We start from the raw sequence: 24,812 nt of genomic DNA, 5'->3' as shown, positions 1-24,812 counted from the left end.
GCCTACAATTTAAATAAGAAATAGAATGGGGATGGTGAAGCATGTTGAAGAGAATCCCATAATTAATGTTTTGTCACCTACCAGTGGAAAATCTTGTGTATGAGAAGGTTGATATGGGAGAAGGTATTCATTATTTTTAGTGGTCCTAAGATCTAAATTGCTTTAAAGTTGGCTTTAACAATGCATTACAAAAATGCCAATGGAACATTAACTGGAACCAGACCATGCTGTTCCTGTGCAGAAAGGTTTACAGATGTGGTATCATTCAAGTGCTAGAAAGTATTCTGTGCAAGCAAAGACATGTCTGTCTCTAGTCAAAACTAGATGAAATAGTATTCCCAAGCCATGGACATAATCTTTCACAGTACAACCTCCACATCTGAAACAGCTTGAATCACCTCTTCCTATTGTAAACAACATTCCACTTCCTGAATCTTAATCTTCAAAGATGAATTTAGTTGTTCGTGTCCAGCCCAATTCAACTCTTCTTTTACCCCACCAGATTTAAAATTCAGAAATAATTGTTTTAGCTTGGGATACTTGTCTTACTGCACAGCTCATCAGTAACTGATCCCTTCTGCCGTATGTGCAAGGCAGCCCTTGCCATGGTGGCAGAGGGAAATGGGATATAAAGCACTGTGATGTTGTTTAATGGAATACTGTGGTGCAAAGTAACAATAGCTGTTACATGTTGGCAAGTCCGTTTCAACTTATGGCAATCCTATGAAAGAAAGGCTGTTATTAACTCAATGAAGATTCTTCATTTTCCCCACTTCTTTGTTCAGACTCCCTATCATTGTAGCTACTTATGTCAATGTCACCAAGAAAAACCCTGCCTCTTAAGACAGATAGCACCCCAAGCAAAGGCTTTTTAAGCATTGCAGGTTACAGGACTAAGAAGTTGTGTAGAATATTGTGAGACACGCATCTGGAGAAATCTCTTGGGATTCTGCTGCAGCTGCTTGCCTCAATGTTCAGCCACAGGCAGAGCACTGTATTTTCCATTTCCTATCCCAGAAATCACTTGGTTTGGGTGCTTCCAGACCAAATTTAGTAATTACTGTAAAATTGAACCACAAAAGTTACAAAATTGTAAGCCTGGTTTACAATCTTATAAATATTGAACAGGATGCCAACAAACAGTAGTAATGACTTTGAATAAAGAGCATATGCATAAAGCATGCACCAGTGAAATAGATTCAACAGAAAACTTAAAGCTGGAGAGCAAAACATTTATTTATAGGCCACACTACAACTGGGTATTGCCACTTTCAGCAAATATAAATAGTCCAGTCACTGGCCCCAAACAGTCCACCTGAATGCTTGCGTTATGTCCTTCATGAACATGTCCATTTCTTGGTCACATTAAGATGGTCCAGATGTTCAGCAGCATACTTGTGTTCAGGAAACTTGGATTTTGCTGCAGCCACAAGCTCCTTAAAATATGCTTGCCTACCTTCTCGGTTGTGACAATACTCTTGTTCTTTTGTCATATATGGTCGGCTCAACCAATATTCATTTTCAGCTTCGATTTCCAGCCTCCGGATCATTCTGTTCTTCGTGTGAACAGAAACAAATCTTGGTCTTCTGTGTTTACCAACCCATTGCCTCCCGGGAATTTTATTTCGAAGCAGTGTTATTGTCAGAAACATTCCTTTAAAACAAATGAGAACAACTTTGATGACATACTGTTTTATTATATGCAACAAACCAATATTATTTACAATTGCAGGCTACATGCCATGATAAGTTAGACAAACCACCATTTGATCTATTCATGTATCAGTATACCATTTTACCAATATGCTTTTTAACCTTTTAATGGAATTTAAGTATAGTTTTAAATCATGTTAATATTGTTACTTCTTCATAAGCTTTTAGCTGTATTTTTAATGTGTAAGTCACCCTGACTCCCAGTTTTGGGAGAAAGGCAGGCTAGAATGACAAACAGGTATATATACTCCCTCAGAGAAAGACCAAGGGATTAATATAAAGTCCCATCTAAAACGAAATTTTCTTCACACACTGCCAAAGCAGAAGGACATTAGCACAACAGTACCTGCTTCCTTGTGCTCCTGAGCAACTGATACGCTGCTAGATATGTTTAGCTTGGAGAAGAGAAGGCTGAAAGGGGCATGATAACCATGCTTAAATATTTGAAAGAATGTCACATTGAGCAGGGGACAAACTTGATTTCTAAAAACTAGACCATACAGTAATATATTCAAAGTGCAGGTGAAGAGATTCAACCGAAAATCGAAAAACTTCCTGACCTGGCAATGGAATATGCTGTCTGAGAGTGTGGAGAGTCTCTCCCTCTGGAGGTTTTTAAGCAGAGGCTGAATGGCCATCTGTCAGGGGTGCTTTGATTGTGTATTCCTGCATGGTAGAAGGGGGTTGGGCTAGATGGCCCTTGGGGCCCCTTCCAACTCTATGATTCTAGCTCCTGCAGTAAGTAATGAATTACTTTAATGCTCACCTCTGTCATATTAGTTCCATTCTTAACTTCTAAAGGGAATGTCAGATTAATGTGCTACAGCAAAAACAAAAGATCGATGGCACTTTAAAGTGTTTATTATATCACAATCCTTTGTGGATTCATCTCACAAGATGTTTGTCGTGTTACATTTTTAAGTCAGGAATAAATATCCAAGCTGACCTACACTACACTGACCAACACACATTTTGGTGACTCGAATACTAGGTGCAGTTACTGGGTGTATTTGACCTGCTCATTCAAAAAATGAAACCAGTTTCCCATTATCAGCTCTAGTTCTTTGAGATACAGAACATATGCCATCTACCAGTTGCCATCTGCTTGCCCATAGAAAATCATGATCACTCTATCTAAAAAACTAGAGCTGGTGCTGTCTATCCAATGCAAATTTCTGAATCTGTGCTCCAAATAACCCCAAGAACAAGACTAAAAACCAAGTCACCAAAAATTGTTTGCTTGTGCTGTGTTACCCTTGTCTCTGCTGCATTTCAAGTTCTATATACATTTATATTAATATCCTGTAATAAATTTGAGCCAACATACATAACATTGCCTCCTCACTACTTTATTTTCACAGCAATCCTGTGGAGTAAGGGCAGATCAAGATGCAGCAACATGCCAATAATTAAAACTACAAACTTGTGGGAGAAAACTCTTATTATGTGGACACATTTTAATAATAATAATAAACTTTATCTGTAACCTACCCTATCTCAGGGTGGTTTCCAGATCAAAAGTAGCAAGTGGTCAATGCCAGAATGAACAAACAGATCAAAATAATAAACAGCAACAATATAAAACTTATAAACTTAAATACTAATCAAAGAATACTTACAAACTGATAAACCTCATCATACACATCTACATCATGACAAAATCCAAATACAGTAGAGTCTCACTTATCCAAGATAAACGGACGGGCAGAACATTGGATAAGCGAAAATCTTTGATAATGAAGGATTTTTTAAAAAGCCTATCAAACATAAAATTACATTATGCTTTTACAAATTAAGCAACAAAACAGTATGTTTTACAAGAAATTGACAGAAAAAGCAGTTCAATACACAGTAATGTTATGTAGTAATTACTGTATTTACAAATTTCGCACCAAAACATTGCAACATTTACTACAAAAACAATGACTACTAAAAGGCAGACTGCCTTGGATAATACAGAACCTTGGATAATTGAAGCTTGGATAAGTGAGAGACTAATTACATCCAAAAAAAATGTTATGTCGAAGGCTTTCATGGCCAGAATCACTGGTTGTTTTGAGTTTTCTGGGCTGTATGGCCATGTTCCAGAAGCATTCTCTCCTGATGTTTCACCCACATCTATGGCAGGCATCCTTTGAGGTTGTGAGAAATATTGGAAACTAGACAAATGGGGTTTATATATCTGTGGAATGTTCAGATTGGGAGGAAGAGCTTGATTAAAATTGAATAGCCTGGCCCCTTCAAAGCCTGGCTGCTTCCTGCCTAGGGGAATTTTTTGTTGGGTGGTGTTAACTGGCCCTGATTGTTTCATGCCTGGAAATCCCCTGTCTTCTGAGTATTGTTCTTTATTTACTGTCCTGATTTTAGAGCTTTTTAAATACTGGTGGCTAGATTTTGTTCACTTTCATGGTTTCCTCCTTTCTGCTGAAATTGTCCACATGCTTGTGGATTTCAATGACTTCTCTGTGTAGTCTGACATGGTGGTTGTTAGAGTGGTCCAGCATTTCTGTGTTCTCAAATAATATACTGTATCCGGATTAGTTCATCCAGGGCTCTGCTATGGCTGACTTCTCCGGTTGAGTTAGTCTGCAGTGCCTTTCATGTTCCTTGATTTGTGTTTGGGCAATGCTGCGTTTGGTGGTCCCTATGCAGAGTTGTCCACAGCTGCATAGTATACGGTAGATTTCTGCAGAAGTGAGAGGATCTCTCTTGTCATTTGCTGAACCATGAAAATGAACAAAGTCTGGCTACCAGTATTAAATAAAACTCTAAAATCAGGACAGTAAATAAAGAACAGCACTCAGAAAACAGGGGAATTCCAGACAAGAAACAATCAAGGTCAGCTAACACCTCCCAACAAAAGATTCCCCCAGGCAGGAATCAGCCAGATCTTGAAGCTGAAAGGCTATTCCGTGCTAATCAAGGCGACCAATTCCAACATTCACACTTGCCTCTATCAGACATGAGTTTCCATAGATATATAAACCCCACTTGCCTAGTTTCCAACAGACCTCACAACCTCTGAAGATGCCTGCCCTAGATGTGGGCGAAACTTCATGAGAGAATGCTCCTGGAACATAGCCAGGAAAACTCACAATTCAAATAATTTTGTCCCTATCTGTATGAAATTCTTCCTCCCAAGATTCCATAGCACTGATGCGGTTAACGTGGAATCAAACTCCATTCATTACAGGGTGTGCATGCAGCCATGGAGGCCTCGCATTCATAAGGGAGCCACAAATCGACTTGGAAGTCCGTTATTTCTATCACAGGTGTAGGTAACATCCAAAGCGCTCTGCTTCTGCGTCAACATTATCTTAAAAGAGCCTCCAGTTCCGTTTAAATACACTCACCGAAAACGAACAAGACTCCGCTCTCTTTCTCGCTTGCGAAGAAACAAGATGGCGGCCAAGCAGGCCGAACACAAGCCACTTCTCGACTCTCGCGAGAGCTCAGACCAAACGCGAAGGGGCGGCTGGAGGCGGGGCCTCTCCGGAGTAGCCAATCGGAGGTTGCTGTCTATGCGAATTCAAAGTTCGAGGCGGCTGAGGAAGAAGAGCCTCGGTTGCTGAAGGGAGTTCTTCAAAAGAGAAGCTCCGTCGAGGAGCTGATTCGGGTCAAGGGCGGCCTCAGTCGTGGAAACGTCTCTTGCCGGCTTATTACTTCTACTACTTCTCAGGTGGGTGGGTTTTTTGTACTTCTGTGTAAAAGAGGGCTTAGAGGGAACGGGCCTCCCCCGAAGATCGAAGAGATCAAACAGGTTCATAGGCGATCACGAAGGTAGGCATTACTAGTAGAGTCTCACTTATCCAACATTCGCTTATCCAACATTCTGGATTATCCAACAAAGTGCCTTTTAGCAGGGAATGTTTTTGTAGTCAATCTTTTCAATACATTATGATGTTTTGGTGCTAAATTCGTAAATACAGTAATTACTACATAACATTGCTGTGTATTGAACTGCTTTTTCTGTCAAATTTCTTGTAAAACATGATGTTTTGGTGCTTAATTTGTAAAATCATAATATAATTTGATGTTTAATAGGCTTTTCCTTAATCCCTCCGTATTATCCAACGTTCTGCTGGCCCGTTTATGTTGGATAAGTGAGACTCTATGTATAATATACTAACTGTGCCCAGCCATGCGTTGCTGTGGCTTATGGGAATATTTTGTTGGCCAGGTGGAATAGCAGTGAATAGCCTTGCAGCCTCAAAACCTGGCTGTTTTCTTCTTAGGGGAATCCTTGTTTGGTGAGCTGGAATGCAAAGGAACAGGCTTGCTGCTTGGAAGGCTGGGTACTTGCGTTCTAGGGGAATGTTTTTTGGGGCTGCTGGAATTGTAATGAATAGCCTCACTACTTCAAAGCCTGGCCGCCTTCTACCAAGGTTAATTCTTTGTTGGTCTGGTTGAATTGCACTGAATAGCCTTGCAGCTTCAATGCCTGGCTGTGTTATACCTAGGGGAATCCTTGTTTGGCGAGCTGGAGTAGCACTCTCAATCAAAGCCTGGCTACTTCCTTTGTAGGGCAATCCTTGTTTGGCCAGATTGAATTGCACTGAATAGTCTTGCAGCTTAAAAGCCTGGTCGCTTTCTACATAGGGCATCTTCCTTGCTAGGCCAGGTTGAGTGGGACGGAGTAGCCTCGTGGCTTCAAAGCCTGGGGGTTTTCTACCTAGGGGAAATCTTGGTTGGCCAGGTTGAATAGCAATGAACTGTGTCTGTGCAGCAAGTATGAATGCTGCAATTAGTCGCCTTGATTAGCATTTAATGGCCTTGCAGCTTCAAAGCCTGACTGCTTCCTCCCTGGGGGAATAGTTTGTTGGGAGGTGTTAACTGGCCCTGATTGTTTCTGCAAGGAAGTGCCTCCTATTTCAGCAATGCGTGACCACCAAAGACTCAGGGAGGAGACCTTTTCCTTTTTTTCCCTTTCTTCTTATTCACTTTAGATGGTAGCATAACTTGGTTTAGAATATATGCGACAGAGGCTTAGATGTTGGAAGAGCAATAACAAGTTTATTCAGGCACAGAGCTTAGTGGTTACAATGTTGTTTCTCACTTAGAGGTATTCTTATTAACAGTTACAATACTAAAATGAGATGAATCAAACTCTCTATAAAGTATCACTTCTTTTACTTAAAGTAGTTAAAACCTATTCCTCTGCTCCTTTCTAACTGTTACTTCAATGGATCTCTGTGAGTCCAGCTGGGATTGGTTCCCAAAGTCTGAAACTTGGACTATCCAGTGACTTCAAACCACAGTCACCCCTGTGATATACTATCACAGATTCTCTGTGCCTTTCCAGGACACAGACTACATTAAATAAGTCACCAACTTATTTAAAACTGACTCAAAATGAACAATTGAGTCTCCTTGATCCCATCAACCTAGAATCAATCTTCCCTGTGCCTCATCAGAGCACAGACTAAGATTTGAACTTCCCTGGTTTCCCTAAACCTGGAACCACTCTATTCCCTGTGACTCTCAGATCATAGACTGCGATTTTAACTTCTCTGTGATTCCCCCAATCCAGACTGAACTCTTTTTAAAACATTCCCTCCTTTTTCATCCAGCTAGCTCCGTCCCTTTCTTGCTAGCTTCGAAATAGTTACATTTCTACAGAAGCAGCTACGTTTCTATGGTAACCTGCCTCAGAATGCTGAGCTGGCTACCATCCCCCACACACTGGTAAGTCTAATACTTACCCATTCCAAACATATACCTATAATTAAACATAACATCTATAAACCAAAATTCATACTTCATTACAGTTTCCTTTCTGGAAATTCCAATTTCCCTGTTTTCAGAGTTTTGCTCTTTCTTTACAGTCCTGATTTCACAGATTATATTATTCTGTATTATTATACCACTGTATTATTATTATTATATTTATAATCTTATATTATCTGCTTAGAACTGGATTATATGAGGCCCCTTCTACACAGCTGTATAAAATCCACACTGAAGTGGATTATATGGCAGTGTGGGCACAAGATAATCCAGTTCAAAGTAGATACTGTGGATTACGTGCCTTCGCATTCTGGGTTATATAGCTGTGTTGAAGTACCTTAAATCTACACTGTCATATGATCCAGTTCAAATCAGATAATCTGTATTTTATAGGCAGTGTGGATGAGGCCTAAGTGAACTTTGCCTGTCCCCTGAGTGCCATTTTGGCTGAGGGGGTTGCTAGGAAACGAAGGGGGTGGGACCTAAAGGCAGCGTGACCTACCTTTCTGGCAGCCAGAGGGAGAACGGCTAGTTTACTTTACTAGTTTCCAGCACCTCACAACCTCTGAGAGTGTCTGCCATAGATGTGGGTGAAATGTCAGGAGAGAATGCTTGTGGAATATGGTCATACACCCTGGAAAACGTACAGCAACCCAGTGATTCTGCCCATGAAAGCCTTTGACAATAGCATGTATGCAGTTTGACACCACTTCAACTGCCATCGCTTTTTGCTATGGAATCCTAGGAGTTGTAGTTGTACGCTGTTAGGAATTGTGGGAGTTGAAGTCCAAAACACCTGGAGGCCCGAAGTTTGTCCATGCCTGGGCTAGATGGACCATGTGGTCTCTTCCAACTCTATGATTCTAATCCTTTCACATATGTTTCTGAGTTTTTACTCCTCCTCTCAATCTTATTTTTTTACAGACTTTGTTAAAAAGTTTATTTTTCTGCGCTTTCTACATATTATACTGACAGTAATCAGAAGATAACATTTTTCTCCAATATGGATGTAACTTCGAACTTCTTTGACAAACTGCGCACCATCGCTCTTACTCTGGAGAGGGAGTCTAAGCATCTGAAGCAGGGTTTTCATGGCAATGACACAGGTAAGAAAGCCAGAAATAATTGCTTATTTATCCATTAGATACTTAATGCCATTTGTTTCTGCCTGTGGCTATGAAATTATGATCTCCGGGGTGATTATTTGGCTGGCTTTCCAGGGTGAATAAACGTGGAAGTACTCTAAGGGGAAAAGAGCCTTCTGTTCACAGCTTGTTCTGCTGATTATATACACCAGTTCTGAATCAAGAGGAAGGAAATGTGCTCTTAGGAAATGTCAGTAACAAGCATTCATTGCATCTGCTTGGCTTTCTGCTTCCAGATCTTTGTAGAATGCATCAGTTTAGAATAGTCACTATCAGAGCATCTTGTTCTGCATCCAAACTGGACAAAATAATTCTATCCTATAAAACCTAAGCCATGAAGGACTTCTAAAATCTTCCACATAAATTGTCCTGGAAAGCCCCTGTAAATACCCAAGCATTCAAAAGGACAATGCACTGGTGCCAGTATGCCTCTGAGGCTGAGAGACTGTGCCTAGCTCAAGTGGTTTTCCATGTATGAGCAGGGTTTGAATCCTAATTATCCAGAGTCCTAGTCCAACATTCAAACCGCTTCGTCACATTGGCTCTATCTAAAGGATTTGTTCACTTAGAAGCCACATTATAAAGAAGATAAAATGTTGTGCGGTTATCATTTTACATCATTGATAGTGATTCTAGTAATCACTTAATTGCCAGATTTTACCCATTCTGCAGAACTTTGGGGAACCAATATCCTTTTGTAATATTATGTAGGTTTTATGTTGTACAGTGTTCTCTCACTACTTCGCGGTTCTCTTTTTGCGGATTTGCTGTTTTGCGGTTTTTCAATAAACTCTAAAATAATATTATAAATAATAAAAAATACAATTTACAGCCTAATGAAGGGAGAAAGGAGAAGCTGAAGGGAAAGAAAAGGAGCCCATGGGGCAACGGGAGGAGAAGGAGGCGATTTATCAACACACGATTGGTTGATAAAGACTTAATGTATAACTACTAAAATAATACATACATATATAACGTCCCTACTTTACAGATTTCCACTTATTGCGGGTGGTCCTGGAACCTAACCCCCGTGATAAGTGAGGGAACACTGTACTGTCCTTTACCGGTACACAGAGCAAACAACTGCCATTTGTAAAGGAGGGAACTGAATAAATAGAAGATGCTTGGACTGTGTGGCCTTGCACGGCAGAATGAGGTTGGATGGCCCATGGGGTCTACGATTCTGTGCTAGTTCTGTTCCAGAAAGTTTATTTGCATTTTCCTCCTATGCGATTCAGTAAGACTTGTTAAATGAAGTTTTATTAACTCTGAAAAGGGACATTTGACTTAGTTCATGTTTCTTAGACCCTAACCAATATAACACAATCATGAAAAGTAAGTAAAGGTAAAATGTTCCATGTGAATAAAAAAAAACTGGTAGCAAGTTAGCATGTTTGAAGTAGATTCCGTGGTCATGTTACATATTCAGAGAAAAATGCTGGTTAAAGCAGTTATCTCAGCCTCGTATATTGTAAGAAGATAATGTCTCACTAATGTCTGTCTATACAAGCTTTAAATATCTCATCTTAACTAGATTTAACTAGACAATGAACTCTGGTTAGGTAGGAACAATATCTGCACAAAGATATTTAAATATATTATGTTTTTATTCTGCCCTCAGTATTTGAGAGGCTCATGGTGGTTTCTACATCTAGTCATTATCCCAGCAGAACATCTCAGTTCTAACAAGATAGCAATGCCATAGTCTACAGCAGATCTTGTTAAGATGCTCAGTTGTACTATCTTTTTAATCTTTCATTAAAATCTTTTTTAAAGAGTTTGAAGATGATTCTCCAATGACATATTTACATGAAATGTATTCTGACATCAGGACACTAAAGGTACTTCTGGCTTGCCTCATCACCATTATTTTTTGTTTAAGTAATTTCATTAGCAATTATTTTCCATGTCGATCTCGTAATTCCCTGGAGGACAATGCATGCAAATTTTGATTTGTTTATATTGTGTTATATCTAATGATAGCTTTGCACCTGGACAAAATATTTCTACATACCAAAGACAGGATATCTGATTCCCCCCCCCCCCCCCCCCCCCGCCAATGTAATCTACCTCTTGCAATTTACTAGACCACATCCAACATTTTCCCAGAAGGCCTGTTCCAAGGTCCAGTGAGTGCCCTGCACTGGATAACGAAAGCTCTTAAGTAGTTAGGGACTGTTATGCCTGCTAATTTATTTAAACTTTTGCAAGGATTGTTGTATGGTGTTCTTTCCCCCCAAAATCAGGATCTGTACAGACACTGTAATGTTTTGAGATGTGTCTTTATGTCGAAGCATCGATTTATTTAAAATGTCTAGAAAATAACCTTTTTAACTGGCTTGTTTTATGGGAAGCTGGCAGGCCCACCTGTTTATACCCAAGTTTTAAGGTTTTCAATTTTTTTTCACTGCAATATATGACCGAACTTCATTTTCTCATTAATACATATATCATCATCATCATCATTTAATTACTTATTAATCGCCCTCCATCCACGATGCTCCAGGCGATTTACAAGATAAAATTGTAAAGGATAAAAATATATACATACAAATATTGATAAAATTAACATAGATTAAAAGTTCTAGTAAAGAGCCAGGTCTTGAGTGCTAGGGTAAAAGGCCCTGACTCACGCACGGCTCTCATATGGGGCGGCAAGGCATTCCATAAGGCAGGGGCAGAAATAGAAAAAGCTCTGCGCCTGGTCCTTTCCAAGTGCACTTCTCTAGGACCCGGTACATAAAGTAAGTCTCGTTGGGATGGTCGTTGCGACCTCCGATGATGGGAGAAGGAGAGACGGTCCCTAAGGTACGATGGGCCCTGGCCGTAAAGAGTTTTAAAGGTCAGAACTAGCATCTTATATAGACCACGGTAATCAGTTGGAAGCCAATGCAGATGCTGCAGCACTGGTGTTATGTGGCATTTCATGGGTGTTCTTGTGAGTAGCCTGGCTGCCGCATTCTGAACAATACGGAGCTTTCGGGTTGTGGACATCGGAAGGCCAACATACAGGGTGTTGCAATAGTCCAGCCTAGACGTGACCGTGGCATGGATGACTGTTGCCAGAGCCTCATCAGATAAATAGGGTGCCAGTTGCCTCGCTTGTCGTAGGTGGAAAAAGGCCTGTTTGCTGGCAGCAGCGACCTAAGCTTCCATTGTCAGCTGCGAATCCAAAATGACACCCAGGCTCTTAATGGTAGGCGAAGGAGATAGGGCAGCACCATCGAAGGTGGGTAGCAAATGGGTCAGACCAGTCGAGCGGCCATGCCAGAGAATCTCAGTCTTCGCCGGGTTCACCTTCAGTCTACTAGCACGTAGCCAGTTCGACAGAGCCTCCAGACATAAGGTGAAATTGTCTGGTATTGACATTGCTCCAGGCTCCAAGCACAGAAGGAGTTGGGTGTCGTTCGCATATTGATAACAGTCTAGGCCGAAACTCCGAACCAAGCTAGCAAGGGGTCTAACGTAGATGTTGAAGAGAAGCGGGGAGAGAATGGCACCTTGGGGTACCCCACATAGGAGGGGAGATCTGTCAGAGACTTGATCCATATACTCCACGCATTGGCTCCGGTTTCGCAGAAATGAGTTGAACCAATTGAGGGCCTGACTGCGAACTCCGGACATGGCGAGACGGTGAATCATTAGATCGTAGTCAACGGTGTCAAACGCTGCAGTAAGGTCGAGAAGTACCAGTAGCGCTGATCCGCCGCTATCAGACTGGCGACAAAGTTCATCTGTAATGGCAACCAGGACTGTCTCCGTCCCATGGCCAGGGTGGAAGCCTGACTGGAAAGGGTCCAGGCCGGCTGTATCATCCAGAAATTGTTGCAATTGTCCCAGTACAGCCCGCTCTATCACCTTACCCAAAAATGGGAGATTGGAGACAGGATGATAGTTGGCAAGGGTCATGGGATCCAAGCTAGGCTTCTTTAGCAAGGGACGAACCCTTGCCTCTTTTAGGTTGTCCGGGAAGACCCCCTGTTCAAGAGAGCCATTGATTATATTACTCAACGGATCGAGTAGACCTTCCAGGCAGCTCTTCACCAGCCAGGAGGGACACGGATCAAGGGAACAGGTGGTTGGTTTTGCAACAGCTAGGATTCTAGCGACATCTTCCTTGTCAAGCGGAGTAAATCGGTCAAAGATAGGCCCACTAAGCGGCCACGAAGTCTCAAGCTTCATATAGAATATATGAAGAATATTTGAAGCTTGGTAACAAATAGGGCTGTCAGGACTGAAACCAAAAATCTAAGGAAGGATCTAGAGTTAATATTGCAGAATCGTTGAAACAAAGGGATGTATTATTTTAAAACTGATACAAGAGCAAGCACCAAACTAAAGACAATATTGTTTACACTTTATTTCATCCAGTAAAGCTTTTGTATTGCAATCATTATCCACGTTTTTCTTTCTGATCTTTAATACAGTCCACAAAAAGGATCTTCCTTATAACTTCATGGTACCTTATGAGGCAGCGTATATAGAGGGACTGGTTTGGCTTTTTTCTTTTTAATATTTCTTTTCTGTTTCGGTTGAGTCATGCCCTAAAGAACAAAGTAGCTCTAGCGGGCGAGGCCACTTGCTGCCACCAATTATATTATATGTACCTTTGCTGCCACCAGTTATAACATATATGTACCACCGCTCACCGGAGCCAGCACACAGAGAGACCCAAAAATGGAGGGAAACTGACTTATGGAGCGATGGTTAATAAACGGACAGGTGAACTCTTTATTATGAGGAACAGAAAGGAACATGAAAACTTGAGGCGAAATAAAAACTGAATTGTGAAGTTTATTTGTACTTGAACAAAAAGGTTGCGTATTGGTTACAGAAGAAAACGGGCTGGTCCTTAGAATAAAATGGTACTTTAATTTGACTTCTTCAGAAACTATGTTCCCTCACAATAGAACAAAACTGGCTTTTTAAAACCTCACAGTCTTCCTTTCCAAAGGCACTAAACTTAAGCACTCTATCCCCTAGAGGCTCTCTCTAATATCTAGCACTTCTCCCCAAAGGCTATTACACTTTTCTCCTCAAAAAGGTTCTTTACCAACATCTCTCAAACTCTTCCTTTCTCTTCGAAACTCCACTCCCTCACTGAACGAATTCTCTGTCTGACCAGCTCTTTCTTTCTCTCTGACGCTGCCTACCTCCTTTTGCTAGGCAACTCCCTCCAATGCCATCAACCAATCAGACTCCACTAACATATATGGAGCTGCCTGATCACTCCTCACTTGCCTGGCTCTGCCTTTCCTATCACACCAACCTTGCAAGGTAGGCCATTCCGTTACATTAGCAAACAAAAAAAATAAATGTGCATGAACTATGATTGAGGGAAAATTACAGAAATTCCTTTGATTGAGGGGGAAATTAACAGTCACAGTGTAAACATACAATACTCAAAACTGAGTGATCCAACAAGTTTCTATCAGATAATTTAATGTTAGCCAATTTCATATGCAACTTATATTTAATGGTTTTTTTAAAAAAAAAATCCAATCTAAATAAAACATTTTAATTCACCCCTTGGACTGGGAAGCATTTTGTTGCTGCTTCTGTGTTAGTGGTCATGAAAGTGCAGCTTAAATCATGAGTCTGAGAGATCATTTGCTAATGTACAATCCATTGACTGTAACTTGGTTTTGTTTTTCCTGACTTGAAGAGTGAAGCTGACAATATACTTCAGAAGAGTTCTTCAGAAAGAGATACTGCATATGACTTCTTAAAAGCCAGCAAAGTTCTGATGAAAAGAAATGCAGGAGATCTTGAGGAAATACGACAACTGATCCAGAAATATGGTTACAAGCCACCTGCTCCCAAAGATACAGGTACCTTTTCTAAGTCTGGGAGGATTGAATGTTTTTAATACAACCCTAGTTTTAATTTTTTGTTTTGCTCTGTTCTATGCTTCACTTTATATTTTATAATTGGCTTAAAGATTAGATATGGAATATATGCTAGGTATGTTTAGAAACAGATACAGCTCACTAATACAATGTCACGAATACAAAAGAGCTGTTTCATGCCACTGGGTATGAAACAGCTCTTTTGGCTAACAGGGACCGTGGGACTCATCTGCGTGGCAACAAGGATCCAGCCCACTCCATTTAGCATTGAAACTGTAGGAATTGTACACTTTGGTTGATGTCTTAAACTGTTTTTTCTTGCATCTACATGTTAGCATTTAACTGGATTAAGAACTTCATCTATAAATATTCTCCCCCTTTAGTTCTGCATTGCTTTAAGTGACATTTACATCAGCATTCTGGTGGAAAAGGTCTCCTGAAAATACTGCTTTATTTTTTTTCAAATGTAACAGAAGGTGGCCCAGGATGCATCTACACTGTTGAATGAATGCATTTTGACAACATTTAACTGCCATGGGTCAATACTAAGGAATCGTGGGATTTGTATTGTAATTAGCCACCTCTTCCTCACCAAACTACAAAACCCATTGAGCCATGGCAGTTAAAGTGGTGTTAAACTGCATTAATTCTGCGCTATAGATGCACCCTCAGTGTTATATTCCCATTCACCTAATTGATGCTTAGGAGAGAGGGATCATGGCATGAATTATTTTGTTACTATTTTCCTTCTCTTCTATCGCTTACGGTATTATAACTAAATACTATACCTGTGATTAATGATAAATAAAACTTCTTTCACGATTAGAATTCAAAATCAGAATGTGAATTAGGTTTACAATACTTAGTTACTATTAATCTACATCAGGATCAACCTAGGCATTAATTCTATAGTATGGTTAAAGAGCTATAGTTGGTACTGTAGGGTAGAATCTGTATGGAAGAAGAAGAAAGCAGTCAGCCTGGATCAATCCTGATGTTTTCACTAAAATTAGAAGATTGGTAATGTTCATTCATAGTGAGGTATTTTTTGCACTAACTACAAATGTAGGATTTTGAAATATTTTAAAATGTTGGCTGTTTGTGAGAGCATGCACTAATTCTCTTCTTTTGAAAGCTATGGGGAATGAAACTGAAATCCACTCCAGAACTACTACGACTGATCACATGGAGCCAAAAGACCTTGGTTATTCTGGGAAGTCATCTGGCCCTGTTAGTCCGCTGCAAATTCCACAGCTTTCAGATTTTGGATTGTCAAAATACGCTCTACCAAGCACTTCGTCCACAATGTGCACTCAACCCCAAGTGCGTGTGCCAAAGAAAGAATCAAGGAGGGACAATAATAAGTGCTTATCACCCAAAGCAGAAAATTTCCATATCCGTGGTCGTGACCTGTGTGTGAATGATGTGTGTGAAACAACAGGTTTTATAGATGATCAAACCATCTTTCTACTTAATAATGCCAAACATATTAGGTGAGTAGCATACTTCAGTTGTGTATGTATCTCTTTTAAGTTAAAAGTTGTATTTTCAAATGTTTCACCATTAAATGCAGGTGAAGGATTGGTGAGACTTGCTACAGTTCTCACCAGTTCAACCGTAGATCAGAGTTGGGCAAACTGCAGCCCTTTCTGAACATCACAGCTTTCATAGTCTGTGATAAGACTTAATGGGGCGAATGAGAGATGGATCAAACAGCTTCTAGAACAGGGACGACAACTGTGGGGACTTTCAGAGAGCATTTGTTGGAACTCAGCCACATCCTGCACAAATTTATAGTCCTCATCAAGGAAATAGGCAGATAAGTTAGCTGACAGGGAAAGCCCTTCCCTCGTTGCCCCTCTTTTGTTTGCCTCTCTCTCTGTCTCTCCTGCTGTCTCCTGTTGTTAGACTGATACTTCTCAGGGACACATCTTTTTTTTATTCAAAGTTTCTAGCCACATGGTCAGCTTCCGCATATTCCATTTTGTTCTTCTCCTGGGGAGAAACTTCAACTTCAACATCAATGTACCTACCGAGAGCGATAACTGTTCTGAGGTATTCACATCCAAAGTTTAATCTGCCAAAACAGAAAAACACTGTGATGCATTGCATATTTCAACCATACATGTTTATTAGTTCATTTTATATTTGAGGACTAGTATACTGGGCATTTGTAGCTGCAGCTTCAAGATGACTTTATAGGTCAATGTCTCCTGATCTGGCACAAGATCTCAACAAGGTCCTGAAATTACCATCACTGTGCAAAAGTTCTTCACAGGTAATAGATCCTGAATCTTTGCACCCACTTAAAGTCAGCTCTTGCCGGCCACAAAGGACAATTGTTTCCACAACTGGCAGAAGTTTATTTCTACTTTCTTTTATCGTAATGACGGATTACATCAGTACATTTTCCACTGTGAATTAGCAAGAAGCTTTCAGCCAAGCACAAGTTGTTATGATGGTCCTTTTTTTTGGTGTCCATTGAAAACATCTTTCAATCGCACAAATGGTTTAGCAACCAATGCATCAAGTTGCTGATGACCACCTTTATCCCCAACTTCTCCAAACACTACACAGTACTTACAGAGTGCACCTTGTAGATGAAATAAGTAGGTTAGCGAGGGAAATCTGCAGAACCATTTGGGCTGAAAACTTAGCTCTTCTTTTCCACAGGAAATACTTACCCTGGCAGTAGAGTCTGGATTTTGCACTAATTGAGCTTTTATTTGGTCATCAGAAACAGTTTTACTCACATAAAGTCCAAGGTCTAACAATGACACAGCTTCTTGTCTTCGCTCCTGTTCCATGGTTTTCTTTAGCAAGGTTTAGATTTGATGAACCACTGGTAGACACCGTAGTTTCAACAGTTTTCACCTGCAGTTCAGACGTACATGTTTTGGGGTCTTCATCAGTTCCAGCTACTGCAATGGTTCTCAACCTGCTGTCTTCTTGGTCTTCAATATTTGGCATTTTCTTTTTTGCTATGAACTCAAAAACGTTCAGTTGCTTTGATAAACATTTAGGCATCTTCTCAAGTTAGGTGGATGACAGGAAACACTAATAGCAGCTAACAGGGCTTTAAGTCTCAGAAAAACAACTCAAGCTAGCAGATCAATTGCACAGTAAGACATAACCCACAGCTGCTTTCAAGAAGGTAACATAAGAGAGCTCTGAAAGGGGGAAAAGCAAGAGAACAGTGATATGACTAGTTTCATGTGTTTTTTTAAAATAATATTTCAAGGAATATCAAGGTAATTACATGGATAAAAAATAAATGAAACTACATAATAAAATATGTAACTGTTCAAATTCCACAAAAATGGTGATTAGAATAAGAGATACAGCATTTTGAAATATCGCTTTTATATTTATTTATGTATATATACACACACACATTAAATTGGCATATCTAAAAATCAAGATCCAGTAACCCATACATATTATCAAAATTTTAGAAACGACATAAAATACCTTTAATCTGGTAGCTAATTATTCAAAAACACTTGATAGTTTAGGAGAAATCAAATTATAAACTTTTAAAGGAAGCACAAATTATAGCTATTATATACCTGGAAACATTGGAAATTGTATTTAAACTTAAGTTTTTTCTTATGGAGTTTTTTGGGATTGCAATCCCCCAAATGCATGAGGCTTGGCATAAGACAAAAGCACAGCCCTGAAAGACACTGCCAGGATATTCATCATAATGAATATGTAATATCATGAAGATTTGTATTTAATCTGAATGTGTGTATCTTATTCTATGGCTGAGAGAGTGTGACTGCTTAACTTCTGGGCCTTTAAGGGGGTTAGACTATGAGCCTGAGCAAGCGGAACTTGGTAACTTCTCTCCACTGTAGAAAATGGCAACTCCTGTGGCAGCAAAGCAAACAGACTCTTCCAGGAAGGACCCAACATGCATCCTAGCATGAGGTGAAAATACAGCCGTGAAGGCCACAGCCAGGATACCCACCCCAAACCAGGAAGTCGGCTACATAATGAACATTTATACTTCCAATAGTGTGTCTGTGCCTTGCTCTGAGGCTAAGAGAGTATGACTGCACAGCTTCCAGAACAGACCAGATCTGATGCCTTCTAGTTTGTTAGGTCATGAGTCTGACCAAGCAGGACTGGGAGGGCCTCTCAAGATACAGGGGAAGACCACATGGCCTCCAAAACAGCCCCAGCCTGAAGCAACAACAGCTGAACACGAGGCCTAGAACAAGATGGACACTTCCCAATATAATGGCAAGATTTAAAGTCTTAACATGAGACCTGAAACAAAAGAGAGCCCCTAATATAATTGCAAGAACTAAGCCTAACATGAGGCCACAGATTAACTCTGAACATGAGGCATGCAATAAAATGTAGGCCCCACTATGCAATGGCACAGTTAATGAGTGGAATTGCTTATACCTTGCTGTTGCTGAGAGACGTAACTCACTCCAGACAACAATTCATTAACCATTATTTTAAAGGAAGGAGGTGTCTGCAATCTTCCTATGTGGCCCAGCAATCTTGACTTGAGGCTGAGAGAGAGTGACTCATGCAGGCAACAATTTATTAGGAGTTTATTCTAAGGGTGGGTCAAACTTCTGCTACAGGATGTGCCTTCCTTAAGGCAAACCAGGAGGGGAACTGAACTCTGCTTAGTCCAGCCACCCAAACTGCCAGCCCTTACGTTCTACAGGAAAAATCCATGCCAATAAATGCCAAAAGAATTGCCCAAATTCTAGGGTGAATCCCTGGGGCAAAGGCATAGCAATGGGAACCCTACTATCCTCTGGAAAAGAGGAGGGAAGTGAGCAAGGAGAGAAATCCCCCATTAGGAACCTGCCTCCTACCTCAAGTTGAAGCAAAGAGCACAGCAGGGGGGCGGGGAGCAGCCTTAAATAGCCTGCAGCTCTGCCCCTCTCAACCATCCCCACCAGGTCTGGTCTTCTTCATGAGAGGCTTCAAACACCCCTCTGCACATTAGGGGCTTAGGCTATGTCTGCCAGTTGTGGTTGCTTCCACTATATCAGCTATTCCTGCTATTGCTATGTAAATTGGTGGAAAGATAGGGAATGACAGTGTGAACAAATTGTCAAAATTTGTTTGAGATAGTGCTTGCAGTTCTGGGGGAACTTAATTTTTGTTTCTCATAGACTTAGCATGGGCATTTGGTTAACTAGTTAACATTCATGAGTAGACTTAGCTTGGGAATTTCATTTTTTTTTTTTACTTTAAATTTTGAGGAGGGGGGTTGAACCCCTTCCCCACCCCCTTGGCACAGGCTGTGGATCTGATTTCTGTGTTTTGCTTAGGCAAGCAAATAAACTGAGTGGATCAGCAGAGGTATCGACACCAAGCAAAAACAAGACTATATGTGGTAAGTCTAGGTATTCAAAATGAACTGTAATGCGTGTACGTCCAGGCAAAGTCATATGGGATCCTAAACAACCTAAATACTAACTGAACTAAGTTCAGCAGTTCTGCAAAGAAGTGATTTTATTGATTGCGTATAGATATGAAAATGAATAATAATAAAACCTAAAGTGAAAGATAGGTTCTGTCCCTTCAGATGACCAAAGCTTCCCTGATGTTCACCAGCTTCTTCACAGTGAACTACCATAGTTGTTGCCCTGCAGACCAAACTCTTGGACTGGATTACAGCCAAATGCTCCCCTCTCTTATCCTCTTGTTCTGAAAATACTGACACCTTCATGGGTCAAGAAAAAGAGAATAACCATTCTACAAATAAAAGTCTCAAGCATTTCAAAGCAATACATCCAATACATTTCACAGTTCAGTAGCAAATGCTGGAAATGTTGCATTTCTATATTATTTTTAGAAACCTATTTGATAAACCAGCAAAAATTCACTTACTGGATTTTACATAACCCAAAGGCTCTATTTCGGAGGAAGGAACTCGCAGAACCATCTCTGAGTATTCTTTGCCTAAGAAAACCATAGGAGATTCATGAGGAAACATTAAGACTTATATATACATGCAAGAGCATATAAAACTAGTACGTGAAAACTCGCATAACTTGATACTCCCCACTTTTTTCCAAAAATATAACCTGCTATGCATCTTAAGGAGGCCTGGTCTCCTTAGGGATATTCCAAGCACGCTATTGAATTTTAAGCTTTCATATTTCAGTCAAGGGTGTTATCTTGCTTCTTCATTTAATGGAGATGCAAAGAAAGGTGTGTAAAGCAACATAATCCTCTTCATGTTTACTCTTAGGCAAGTTCCACTTTGAATAAATGGCTTATTCAATAGTATATGGTTTTAAGACTGAAACATAAGCAATAAGTCTGCTTCTCCATCCTGTATTTTTTGCCAATAGACACCAGAATAGCACTAAGCAGTTTTAAACTTTGATTTTAAAATGTTACTATTTTCTACTGTTACAGGAGTATCTGTTTTTCTGATCTGATGGTTCTGCACTGATACATTCCTCTTCCTTCTTTATATCACTGTTATTATATCCTGCCTTTCTGTTAATAAAAAAGCCCTTTAAGGCTAAGAAAATCTAGCAAATCTCTTATTTACAGCTAGAAACATAACAAAATAATGGCATATCCAACAAACCAAATGCTGAGCCATTGCAAAATCTAACCCTTTATCTCCCTCCTCCTCAAAGTTCTGGTTATCTCTCAGTATACATATCTGTAGTTCCCTTTTCTGCCATTTCTTTGCTTGCATCCCTGAAATTTTTCTTTAGAGGGTTAGGAAATGAACCTCTGACCCATTCACCTACCCCGCTCATCCCCTCATTGTCTGGCTTAGCTCTCACGGGGTTTAGAGATTGTATCTTCTGCTCTGGTTGCTCATTTAAAAAAAAATGACAGAAGAATACAGCCCGATGTTTTTTGCATATCTTGTTGAGGTAAAAATGGGGAAAGACGTTTGGGAAAGCAAGTTCTCACTATCATCTTACTTCTACAGCGCAAAATTGGAACTTACAGTCTAGTAAGGAACCTATACAAGCTATCTGTGGAATGCAGTCTCAGGATCTGAATGTAAATTTAGCAGTTCATAAGTACAGTAGAGTCTCACTTATCCAACACTTGCTTATCCAACGTTCTGGATTATCCAACGCATTTTTGTAGTCAACGTTTTCCATACATCGTGATATTTTGGTACTAAATTCGTAAATACAGTAATTACTACATAGCATTACTGCATATTGAACTACTTTTTCTGTCAAATTTGTTGTATAACATGATGTTTTGGTGCCTCATTTGTAAAATCATAACCTAATTTGAGGTTTGATAGGCTTTTTTCTTAATCCCTCCTTATTATCCAACATATTTGCTTATCCAACATTCTGCCTGCCCATTTATGTTGGATAAGTGAGACTCTACTGTATACTTAATCATATTCTTCATAGAGTTGTAATAGATCACACAGGCTAGCCATTCCAACCCCCATCATACAAAAACACAATCAAAGCACTCCCAACAGATGGCCATTCAGCCTCTGCTTAAAAATACCTAGAGTAGGAGACTCCACCAGCTTCCAAAGCAGCAAATTCCACTGCCAAATAGCTCTTACAACCAGGAAGTTTTTAACAGCAGGTATTTCTAGCTTTTTCTCATTAACGCTCTGTGTTTATTTAGGACTCCTAATACATGGCTCTTTTGGAAACAATGCTTATCTTCATTTTTCTTGGTCCTAAGAACAAAAGTCTTAGTTTGGCAAGTTAACATTTAAGAATACTCAGATGTTGGGTTTTCAGATGATGATTATATGGCTTCACCGGCGTCCCCGCAGTTCTGCACCCCTGGCGTGAAAATTCCCCGCAGGAAGAATGCAGCTGTATCAAAATCCCCTACGACTTCGGATGTATCTGATCGTGGATCAGGAAACTCTCTGGCAGATTCACAGTCTCTCCAAACAGAAGCTGAAGTAAGAAATGGAACAGCTTTGGTAAATTGAGATGCCATTTTATTTCTGTATCATACTAGGAGTCTTTTCTTTTCATATGTAGCAAATCTATGTCACTGCAGTATCATCAAAGAAAGATGTTGCAAAGGGTGCTGATGTTCCTGTCCTGTATTCAAATGAATGTCTGAAATGTGAAGAAAAGCTCCGTCCTCCAGTATTATCAGACTACATTAACCTACTCGGTAGTCCACCGCCACCTCCTGAAATAAGTGTGATTCCAAATAATATTTCTCAGGTTGGAAACTTTATTTTCTGCAACTAGCGCTGGGGTATAGCATTTTGTTAACATTTCAAAAACTTGTTCAAAGTATATCACCGATTTATTTTTTTAGATTCTGTCCAAGTACAATCCAAATAGAGAAGTGCCCCGATATCTGGAGGAAACTAAGAAACAAATTGCTTCACAGGTTGAAATATCGCCTGTCCTTGGTATTGGGAACAAGGAAAATTGGTAAGTTTGCAGCATGGAGATGTATATTCCTGCCTATTTATAACTTAATCTAAATATCCATTGTAAGTAGTATATTTCTGGTGGTCCTCCCATGAGGGTAAATAAAAAACATTTATCTGCAAAAATCTAGTGATAAGTGTAAATAATTGTGGGTTTGGAGCAAAGGGTAGCACCACGTCTTAATAATCTTTATCTGCAGGTTCTTACCCATCCAGTTTCACCTTACACACATGACATTTTTACTGTTAGTTCAATAAAAACAGACCATCAAGGTATCTCTCTTAGGAAGACCTTCCTGACCATAAGAGCTGTTCAGAAGTGGAACTCACTGTCTTGGAGTATGGTGGAAAAAAGCTCCTTTGGGGTTTTTTTAACTGGCTGAATTGACATCCCATTGTCAGTTTCTTGCAGAAAGTCATGAAAGATATTTTAAAAGCCTGGGTAAAGAACAAATGTAACTGTTCTAATAATTATAGTAATGTGTGGAATGTATGAAAAATTCCATATTTAAGAATTTGGAACAGTACGTAGTAGATCAAAACTTTAAAACAAGCACAAAAAAAGGAAGAGTTAAAAACAAATACATTAACAAAACTGACTAGGATTTCAGTCAAGGAAATCAATTTGTAAAGCAATAGCTAAGGTTAGCAGAGGCACGTTTCATAGGCACATTTTCTTTTATGAAGTTGGCACTTTACTACTGTTCCCTACCCTTTGAATATAGCGTTCTATTTCATATTTCATCAACCCACCCATCAGAGCTCAGTGTTTGTTTGCTATGTCAGGCTATTGGTTGCTTGTTTGATGGCTCTTTTATGATGATTTATGAATTTTGCTCTGTGTTATTTTAAACCATGTTGTCCCCATGTAAGCCACCCTGAGTCCCTTTGGGGAGATGGTGGCAGGATACAAAAATAAAGTAGTAGTAGTAGTTGTTGTTGTTAACTGCTTCTTTTCATTGTTGCATTTACAGGAAGTATTCAGGATGAAGTGAATATGAGGCTTGGATTGCTTTGTGATTTCAACTGTTTTTAAAAGTTTAAAACATTTAATAGACACTGAGCATTGGTTATGATAGCTAAGCAATTAAAACAGTATGTACAACTATTTTCTGATTACGATCATATTTAAGAATAAAATAAAGAATATCAATTTGATTAAAATGAATGCATTTCTTGTACATTCTCCAGCAGTTCGATACAAACATTTGCAGTTTTTTCTGGGAATCTCTAAGGTCCTCTAATGTGGTCCTATGGTCAGCTTCCAGATCTCCTTATATCTTCCAGTGATGTCCATATGAATGAGAAGTAGCTTCACATGCAAAAGGTGGTTTTTATCTGTGTTAGTGCTTTATTGTAGCTAAACTGACTCTTAATAGGAGAGTTTAAACAAGAAAATGCCTCAGGGATTGAGATACTTAAGCATGTCAAGTGTCCATGTGTACATTTCACATTATTCAAGGAAAATGTCATTCAAGCAGAATTAGTTATTATTTTAGCTATTTAATGGGAAAATTTTCTTGGTGTTTAAACTGGGGGCTATATTCATCTAATGCAACTGTTATTTAGAGATGCTCTTTACAGTCTTTAATCGTTGTAGGTTGGACTGTTATTTTATGGCAATATTAGTTTAAAAAAAAAAACAATCTCCGTATTTCATATGGAAAATAAAACTGGCTTTGTTATACGCAGGAGTGCTACCACTATAGCTGGAACAGTGGCACCTAGATTTTTTTTTTACAAGAAACTACTCCATCACGTAGGGAGACTACCTCATCCTTTGTAATGTCTAGACAAAAGGGCAAGAAAGAGGACATGCAGCAATAAAACTTCGCTTTTGACAAATTGTTCCCTTTCTATCATTGTCAAGAATGGTTAGAATGTTTTTTTACAAGTCTCTTACACAATCATTTATTTTATTTTAATGCCTGAATTGTCACAGGAAATTGTTGAAAATACTATCTTGGTGCCTGAACTTTTTTTGACCAC

At 39.6% G+C, this 24,812-nt stretch overlaps 2 protein-coding genes across 4 annotated transcripts; one reads left to right on the top strand and one right to left on the bottom strand.

The window, feature by feature from the left end:
• Positions 1-1,218: 1,218 nt before the first annotated feature.
• On the bottom strand, positions 1,219-5,181 carry mrpl57 (mitochondrial ribosomal protein L57). The gene is made up of 2 exons (XM_003219268.4): positions 5,067-5,181; positions 1,219-1,654 (listed from the first exon to the last, which is right to left on the bottom strand). Exon 2 carries the CDS (start codon positions 1,650-1,652, stop codon positions 1,338-1,340), a length of 315 nt encoding a protein of 104 aa, XP_003219316.1. The 5' UTR covers positions 1,653-1,654; positions 5,067-5,181; the 3' UTR covers positions 1,219-1,337.
• Positions 5,182-5,231: 50 nt separating this feature from the next.
• ska3 (spindle and kinetochore associated complex subunit 3) lies at positions 5,232-23,987 on the top strand. Of its 3 annotated transcripts, XM_003219253.4 has the most exons (10): positions 5,232-5,392; positions 8,365-8,546; positions 10,362-10,426; positions 14,251-14,416; positions 15,570-15,927; positions 19,741-19,805; positions 22,165-22,334; positions 22,417-22,608; positions 22,706-22,824; positions 23,798-23,987. In XM_003219253.4, exons 2-10 carry the CDS (start codon positions 8,444-8,446, stop codon positions 23,811-23,813), a joined length of 1,254 nt encoding a protein of 417 aa, XP_003219301.2. In that variant the 5' UTR covers positions 5,232-5,392; positions 8,365-8,443; the 3' UTR covers positions 23,814-23,987. The 3 variants fall into 3 exon arrangements, with proteins under 3 accessions (XP_003219301.2, XP_008106199.2, XP_062830703.1); XM_062974633.1 differs by lacking the exons at positions 5,232-5,392; positions 8,365-8,546 and adding an exon at positions 13,752-13,862; XM_008107992.3 differs by lacking the exons at positions 5,232-5,392; positions 10,362-10,426 and having other exon boundaries at positions 8,427-8,546.
• Positions 23,988-24,812: the final 825 nt, after the last annotated feature.

This window comes from Anolis carolinensis, chromosome 3 (assembly GCF_035594765.1).
Source record: "Anolis carolinensis isolate JA03-04 chromosome 3, rAnoCar3.1.pri, whole genome shotgun sequence".
NCBI lineage: Eukaryota > Metazoa > Chordata > Lepidosauria > Squamata > Dactyloidae > Anolis > Anolis carolinensis.
The sequence above is the reverse complement of the archived record's forward strand: the minus strand, read 5'-3'. Positions and strand labels throughout refer to the sequence as shown.